General features: G+C 41.9%; 1 protein-coding gene across 1 annotated transcript; it reads right to left on the bottom strand.

Moving 5' to 3' along the window:
- Positions 1 to 7319, bottom strand: ABRA (actin binding Rho activating protein). The gene is made up of 2 exons (XM_050891860.1): positions 6568 to 7319; positions 1 to 993 (listed from the first exon to the last, which is right to left on the bottom strand). The coding sequence occupies exons 1-2, from the start codon at positions 7317 to 7319 to the stop codon at positions 516 to 518; spliced, it is 1230 nt and encodes a 409-aa protein (XP_050747817.1). The 3' UTR covers positions 1 to 515.
- Between the last annotated feature and the right edge of the window lie 1191 nt (positions 7320 to 8510).

Below are 8510 nucleotides of genomic sequence, written 5' to 3'. Positions count from 1 at the left end.
TCCTTGATTCTGTGTTCAAATAAAACTATTTTTACATTCATTTAAATAAATTAATTAGGAAATACGTGCACAAGATCACTTTCACAGATCAAAAACTTGGTCTGAGTTTATATTGTCATTCAACTTCTGATCTGGCATGGCTTATATTCCTGATATCCCAGTTTAAATAGTTGGGAAGATCTTGAATATAAGAACAAGTAAAAATTGGAATTCATTTGTAGCTGTTTATATTGCTATGGGGTTCATAATCAGTTGCTTGTATTCAATATAGATTTTTCTCTTTATTTTTCATGTAGTAATTGACTGAAGTGTCCTGCAAGCCTTCCTGGTACAGAGAAAAATCCATTCGGATGCTTGCATTATCATGCAGTAGTTATACATATTTAGAAAAATGCTCAATGTCTTTTCTATGTGGGTGAACAGAGGGAATCTTGTATTGAAAGTGTGCAAATGCTAATAGCAATGGAGATGTGGAGAAAGGTTTTCCAAAGCAAGTTGTTCTGGATGTAGCACGCTTATTTTAATAGAGTAATTATGACATTATCATCCCTGCCTTGCCATAACATTTCTCCCTCAAAGTCCACTAGCCCGTGTTTCCTGGCTCTCATGAGAATCCCAACAACCTTATCTGAAATACGAACGTATCTCTCAAAGAGTTCCCCAAAAGTGACTTGGATCTTGCCGTCGGGCCGTGGCTTAGCCATTGATTCAATGATGAAGCACATGTCCCTAATCTCCCGGTGGATATGGGCCTCGGCTCTCTTGGCCCTTTCAGCGGTTTTGGTTCCTTCCTTTGGACGGCCATAGCCTTCATCTCCTTTGTGCAGGCGCGTGGACATGGCCAGCTCATGGTCAAATTCCTCGCTGAAGGGATTGAGCTTCTGCGTTATGATGTGCTCGTCGGCCCATTCTTGCCATCTGTCCTTCAGGCTGTTAACGGGGCTGTATTTCCTGTGGGCTTTGATGCGTGCTTCGTCGCTAAACCTGCTTGCGCTGAAGGAAACGAAAAGGGCATTTGAGCTTTGCATTTCATCATTTAATTACATGGTTTTGCTGCTAGTCTCTTCTATTAACTTGATTACCATGTTTTCGCAGACAAGATGCTAACCACCAGGTGGCATGAGTTCACTACTTCTAAATTAGTTCTTTGGGGGCTTTTAGTCCATGTTCCAGTTTGGACTCAAAAGCAAATTTGCTGGTCACAGCTTGATCTCGTCTGCGCTACCACCCTTCAGTCTAGATTTGAGCCCATTTTGACAAACTTTTGCCCAGACTGACTTAATTCTGTATGGGAGCAAAACACTATATTGCTGATTACCCATGCTCTCTATACCTTTGGTCAGTCACGCAGCTCCCCATTTCTGCCTGCCTAGCAGAGCCTGAAATCTGCCTGCCCTGATGTTATAGATAACAATAACTGTAAGTGTATGGTCTGGGTCCTCGGCTATTCTTGACTGAAAAACAGAGGGTAGTGTCTAGAAAAATCTGTCCCTTGTGATAGACGATGTTTAAAACAACAACAAAAAGCTAATAGAGTGCAGTAGCTCTGCCTATGCTTATGTATTTTAAGTATGGTTCTGAGCAAGTATTGAAGTCCAAAATTCACATTCCCACTGCCAGGGTACAAGCCTGAAAGAAGCTTAGGGCTACTGAGATTTGTGTCAAGGTCAAAGGATGACAAAAGACCTTCAGAGATCTTACTGATATTTTTTGTGTGTGTGTGTGTGTGTGCGTCACAACATCGTATTGCTGGATGACTCCAGGCAGACAAATTGTTGATACTCTTTCCTCTGGTGGCCAATCTCACATGTTGTGGAGGAGCTATAGATAGTCTGAGCTAGTCTTTGTGCTGTCCACATCCTGTCATTGTGTCTGTACAGAGCTCGGCTAGGGAGTATGTTGTGCTGTGGCTGTGCCAAAGTAATTTGTTTTCTAATATTTTTACTCCCCAGAAGGCTGCTCTGAAACCTCCCCAGTAATGTCAGCTGAATATTAACAGTAACATGGGAGAATGAAAATACAGTTAGCAAAACAGTACAAAGGACTGCAAACCTGCAGCAAATTTTGTTTCCCTGCTGTTTGGCCATTGCTTTGTTTTCTGCTAAGCCTGTTGAAAGAGACAATAGGAGCAATAGAGATGTCCCCAGTTCAGGTCTGTGCACCACAAGGATGCCAGTACTGGGCAGCACTGTAGTGCTAGAGCGAGAGCAGCAGACACTTAGTGCCAGGGATAGAAGAAGGAGTAAGAGAGAAGGACTACTCTTTTAGCTGTGGAGTTGTCATTAGCTTGGCTTAGCTGTATTGAGAAACTGTATTTTAAAAGCTCCAAAATAGTCTTCCCCATCAATATGGTGAAAAGCTTCAGAAGAATTGAGTATATAGTGTTGCCAAGTAAATGCACCTTTCTTCTGTGGTGTGACTGCAGAGCATCCTGAGAATAGGCAGCATGTATGTACCTGTGGTTTTGTGCGTGTAAGTGATTAACAGGTAGGTATTGGCAGGAAAGCATTAAAATAGATCAGTGGGGTAAAGCTAGACAATTTTGTTTCCCAACAATAAACCAAATCCTCCTGTATATAAGCTGTTGTCATACGGAGGAAGGGAAAGCTGTGATCCTTTGCCCCTTGCCCTGAATAGTGGCTTCATTGCTCAGAGGAATTGTGGGCACAGGGTTTGGTTACGTAAAGCAATTTGTCTTCTGAAACCTATGGGTCTCCCGAAAGCCATAGAAACCCTGTGCCAGCACAGTCCTAACTCGAGCTGAAGCTCAGCTTGATTGCTTCCCCAGCTCTTCACGTGGGAAGGTATCAGTGAAGGGCGGGGGGGAACCCCTAAGTGAATAAAAATTGCCTAGAAGAAGTGATACAAACAGTCTCAGTGGAGTGGATGAGCAGATACCGTCACGGAGGTCTTATCCCTCAGCCACAGCCAGCTGCTTCCCCTTCTCTCCAAGGGCCATGACCCCTGAGAAAGTCCTGGAGCTTCAGTTCCCCAGGTGGAGGGGAAAGAAGACTGTGAGTGAGATATAGCATAACTCTGTAAAGGCTTTGTTACCTCTTTTTATTTAACAGTCTAGTAAGTATTCTCTCCTTTTCCTGCTGAAACCTTTAATTCTCTGTTCTAACTGAGTACTATTATCACCTTCCTTATCCAAATCGTCTTCTCAGTGGTTGAGAAAAACAATATCTTCTCTATCCTTTTGCTTTTATTGTGCCCCACCTGGATTTGGAAAACCCTTACTATCTCTTTTTTTTTTTTTTTTGTGCATCTTCTAATTTAACCATTTCTTGTGGCTGAAGTGCAATTTTCCCCATTGTTTAGCTTAATGACAAATTAACACAGTAAACTGGATACATGTAGAAGCATTTTTTTCATGTTCGTACCACACCTACACAATGGATTGTGGATCCAAAGCGAAGGTTGTGAACATTAACCCACTCTAAGAAGTGCTTTACCTGTAACAATCAACTAAGTTAACCTGTTAACCAGAATGATCACCCTAAATGCATTCTGAACTTCTAGGAGGACAATGTCCATGTTCCATGTTCGCTCTGATCCTTTCCGTAGGGGAAAAGTATGGATCCCTTTTTAATGTTTTGAGTTTCATATCACTGTTGCATCCCCTTGGCTCCTAAGCAGGACCAAAATAGTGTTTCCTGTCCCTGTAGGAGTTAACGTGCATTCTGCTAAGGAAGCAACCTTACTCCAGTAAATATTGCAGCTGAAGGTGCTGATGCAAAGAAAAAAAAGTACTGGCGCTGATGCTTTTTTCCTGGAATATAGAGAGGAAAATGGGAGATTTGCTTTAACAACCATGTACTTATGGCCTTTTTGAAGAAGATTAAGCCACACTGAAAGGTTCATAAAAGTAGCAGCCTGAAATAACGTATTTTGAGGCTATAAAATAAATTTTAAAAAATGAGTAGTTAAAAAACTCAGTCCTGATACCTGCACTGTAAGTGCAGAAAATGACTTTTGTCTCAGGTTTCAGTGGGAGAGAGAGCTGTAAGTAACATAGAGGGTGTTATTTCAATCATTTGCACCTCAGTAAATATGGTTAATCGTTTTTTTCCTAGGTAGCAGCACTACAATTAGACATATGGGGAAAATATATGTAAAGTTTAACAGAAAGATAGCTACTTTGTTTCTATTATAGCATTTTTAAAGTGAGCAATTTGTTTTAATTGAGGTTATTGACAGATAATATGCGCTGCAAATGTATCCTCTTTTCCCACTGTATGGGTGAAATCTTTGTTTTGAGGTCCTACCTTCTGTCAAAGGATGGTGCACACAGTCTCTCCCAAAAGCAGGTGCCACAAACTTTCAAGCTCTAGGTTGCTGGAGAGCTGCTTTTCACATTGGCTAGTAACCATTTGCTCCTTGTGGGAGATGACTGGTCACCTGTACAGCAAAGCATCATTCTAATCCTCAACTTGAATAGCTGAAGTAGCTATCTGTGTTCAGATAGTTGTGCTAAAAAGTACCATATGTTTGAAATCCATTACTATGTTAGTCATAGTCTAATGCTGGTCATGGTAAGCACTCGTCAGTAGTGAGGTGTAAAACCCGAGCAGTGGGAATGGTACAGCCTGCCTGACTGTCTGCAGAGGGATCACAAAGTCTGTTTTGGCATTTTCATCAGTGCTGGTCCCAGTTTTTCATTTCTGAAACGGCGATTAGGATACAGTATGAACGTACTGGTCCTGATCCTCTGATTCCTGCTGCCTTGCTCATCCTTTACACACAGGCTGATTAGGTGGGTGAAAACCCTGCCTTCTCATCTCAAGTTGGCTCCTGCTCTGCTCGCGCTTCCGTTGCGTGCGTACGGGTGGTGGACGCAGTAGAAGCAGTGGAGACTCGGGCCCCACCACGTGATGGCTCCTGGTAGCAGGAATCCATGCCCTGGTGCCAGCCTCTTCCCTCCCTGCGGGCTCAGGCAGATGAGCTCTGCCAAACCCTGCCTTGGTTTAGGTTTCACCTCCAGCTGTCCTCCCTGCCCAGCGAAGCCAGCGGGCAGCGTGTGTGCGGTGCCTTGGCCACAGCTCGGTGCACCCTGGCCTCAGAGGCTGCGCTCTCCTTCATTGCAATTTTGCAGCTAGATATGAGGTTTTACACCGAAACAGTTCAGGCTCAACCACACGTTCCTTTCTGCTGTCGTTGTTCCGGGGCATGACCAAGTTTGTAAAACAGAGGACTGGAGCAAACAGCGTGTTATGTCTGTAACGGCTGCCTACAGCTTCCCATCTTGCAGTGTTGGACATATGTATCTTTTAATCTTTTACTGACAAAAGAGTGATGAATTAGTTTGGCAGCTACTCATTGGCAAGTCTGGCCACAGCACAACTGTTTGTAGCCATCTTCTGGAAAGGTGGTTCTGCTGGAGATCTCTGGGAAAGGAAACCAGAGAATTTCTACCAGCCTCTGCTGTTCCTCTGCTCTTCTGGAAGACTTCCCAAGGACTGCATGGCTATGGCTGAACTCTGCTTGTTTACTACCTGGGCTTCAAATTTAATATGCGCCTGTTGTTGTATAGTAATCTTCAAGCATGAACCTCTTAGTGAAAGAAGTATTACTCAAAACTGTCTGATGCTGTGAATTTGATTGATTGCTACGTAATTAAATTTTTTTAAGTAGAACCAGGAATAACTACACAGGTAAGTAATAGATTCTGATTCCTTTTTTCTTCACACCATTTACAGACATAAGGAAGTCTGTATGTCAGGAACTTCTGCTTCCACAACATATTCAATGAATGTACTCCCCCTGTTCCTTCCCCCCCCCCCCTTATGATAGTGTACCTGTAGAGAGACCTTGAATTTGAAGAATCTATTGATGATTCAATTTTTTTTTTTTGTCAAATGATTTATAACATATAGCATGATTCAAATCAGTCCTGCAGATATTGAGGCAGGCTGGATGCTTTTTAATGTATGTTTGGGGTCCCAGCTCCTGTGAAACTTTCCGTTCTTTGACTTGATTAATGCCAAATCCATGAAAACCTTCCGAAGAGAAGCAGGAAACCCAGCTTTTGTTAAGATGTACTTAAAGGTAGTTCCTGCAATGTCTATTTTGGACATTCTCTGCAAATAGTTCCCAAGAATATGTACAATTTATACTAAGCAAAATAATGAATAAGTATTTGGAAATATTTGTCAGGTACATTGCTTTAGACTTAACATTTGATGAAATAAATGAATAGCTGTGGTCTCTTGATGAGGTGAAAGATTTTAATCTGAAATGTGGACTAAAGTATTAAGTAGTCATTTCCATGAACCAGTAAATCCAGAAAATTAAATATAATTAATGTTTCCCAAATATAACTTCCTGTGTCTATTATGTATATAGCACATAAAACCTAAGGCTATCGTCAGATGTTGACTAACTACTTAAGCACAGAGAGATACGTGAAAGGTTTTCTGTTTGGGTTTTTTTTTTCCTTCAAGAGTAATAATTTCTCTTTGACCATTTCCTACCAGTTTTGTTTTCCCCTTCTTCCTCATGGAAACCTGTACCTGTCTCCGGGTCTGCTGACCATTTGTGATACTGTAATAAAGGTGTTTTACTTACAAAGACGGCACAGGTCGTTTAATCCTTACAGCTGTCACCTCTCGGTCACTGTCTTCTTGCTCGAGTTTGTCCTCTGCTTCCCCATAGCCACTGTCCTCTGCATCCAGGCTGTCACCATGACACTTAAGCAGCAGTTCTTCCTTAGACCCCTCTTTGTCCTCTTGTTCCATCTGTTTCCAGCCCTTGGTCAGCTCTGATACCATGTTTGAACACTTTCTCCTTACGGTTGGAGATAATTTGCCACTTAGAATTTTGTCAATAGCGCTTGATTCTTCTTTGAGCTCGGTCATCTCTGAGCTACTATTGTTATTCTCATATCTTCCACTGAGGAGGCTAACATCACCACCTCGTTCGTAGGCTTTGCTTACAACAGTTTTGGTCACCTCTTTGCTTTTAATGCTGAACTTTTTGAGGGCTTCATCTGATTCCCTTGCATTTTTTTCAGCATCTCTTATTGTCACTGATTCCTTTGCTGGGGATTTTTCATCATCTTTTCCTTGGTCCCTCTTGACAGATGGAATTGGCCATTTTTTGAAGGGTCTTTCATGTACAGGCTGAGTTGATGAATCTTCTGCAGAGGGGACCCATCCAGAGGGCTCTTGGGCTTGCTTTATGTGGTGGTCAGATGCCCACTGCTGCCAGCCTCGCGCCAAGCTGAAGACTAGGCTGGCCATTCGGATCTTGTGGACAGCCCTTTTCGCAGGAGTAGTGCTTGGCTTTTCTTCAGAAGCCACGTTGCTGTCTGCTGCCATGCTGGCTTTTCCCCTTCTTATGCTAAGCACCTTCTGAATGAACTTCCTGAAGTGAATAATGTCCTCTGAAGAGAGCTACAGAGATTTAAATAGAAGCAGGAGCAGTTGGTGCCCATGGAAAATATGTGAAACGCTTCTCACAAAGATATAGTATCCTCACTGTTACGGAGGTCTTTTTTTAAAACACAGGGTTGCATTTCATCACAGCAGATGAATGATGCATGATGTAAACAGAGCGACACAGACCTGCACTGGAAATAGTGGGAAATTAACAGCCTCTTTAGTCCTCCTTCCCTGGGACTGCTCAATTCTCCATTTCTTGGCAAGGGTCTTGTTCTTCTGGAAGTGCAGAACTTGGGTTAGAGATACTGAACAGAGTGTCTGAAACTGCTAAATGTGAAGTGCTGTCAGTTGCTGACAGCTTTGGCCAGAGTAGAGACCCCTCGTCATCACAAGTAAATAGTGGCCTTCATCATGGAATGTAAAGCCAGAAGCAGGCTATGAATGAGAAATTTTTAGATGCATTTTCTAAAAAGGTGCTAGGTGATTTCTTCTTATTGCTCATATATCCAAGGAAATCCAGGTTTGTTAATTTTTTAAAAGGTATTTATGTGCTCTGTTCCCAGTCATTATCTATTAATGTCTGTCTATTTAGAACGTACCTTCAGGGGGGTCTGTGAACACTCTCATGTTTGGTGTCAGTGCTAAGGATAAGGGAATCACTATCTCTAGTCTGGGGATTAATATAGTAAGTCTGACTTGATCAGATGGATGAATGATCTCCTAGTTTTAGGATTTTGAAAAAATAAAGTATAGCCTATTTAATTCCTGACTGCTTTTCAAGGAAGTTGTATATAAAACCTGGTGTTTACTTGTATATTATTTACAGCATAATTATGTTTACTATGTACAGTATAGAAAAAATCGAATTTCCTAGGAAGCTTTGTGATTTCTTCATTCTAGAGGACTTCCTGGAGTATGTTCATATTTGAATTTGTAAAATTGTTTAGTGAATTGATACATCAGTTGTTACATAATAATAAACAGACATTTTCTGAGATATGGTCCTGTGGTATCTTATTTCTTAGTGTAATGTTTCCTAAATAGGAACGGAAAATGGCATTGCTTTTTCCATCCATCATACCTTGCAGCTTACAGGATGACCTGCGGCACTTGCCACGTGGCACTCTG

This window comes from Gymnogyps californianus, chromosome 2, assembly GCF_018139145.2.
Source record: "Gymnogyps californianus isolate 813 chromosome 2, ASM1813914v2, whole genome shotgun sequence".
Classification (NCBI taxonomy): domain Eukaryota; kingdom Metazoa; phylum Chordata; class Aves; order Accipitriformes; family Cathartidae; genus Gymnogyps; species Gymnogyps californianus.
Note: the sequence above shows the minus strand (reverse complement) of the source record. Positions and strands in the feature narration are given on the sequence as shown.

Coding starts and splice junctions, on each gene's coding strand:
- ABRA (XM_050891860.1), bottom strand. CDS start 7,319: ATGGCAGCAGACAGCAACGTGGCTTCTGAAGAAAAGCCAAGCACTACT. Junction 994..6,567: donor AAACGACCTGTGCCGTCTTT/GTAAGTAAAACA, acceptor CGTTTCCTTCAG/CGCAAGCAGGTTTAGCGACG.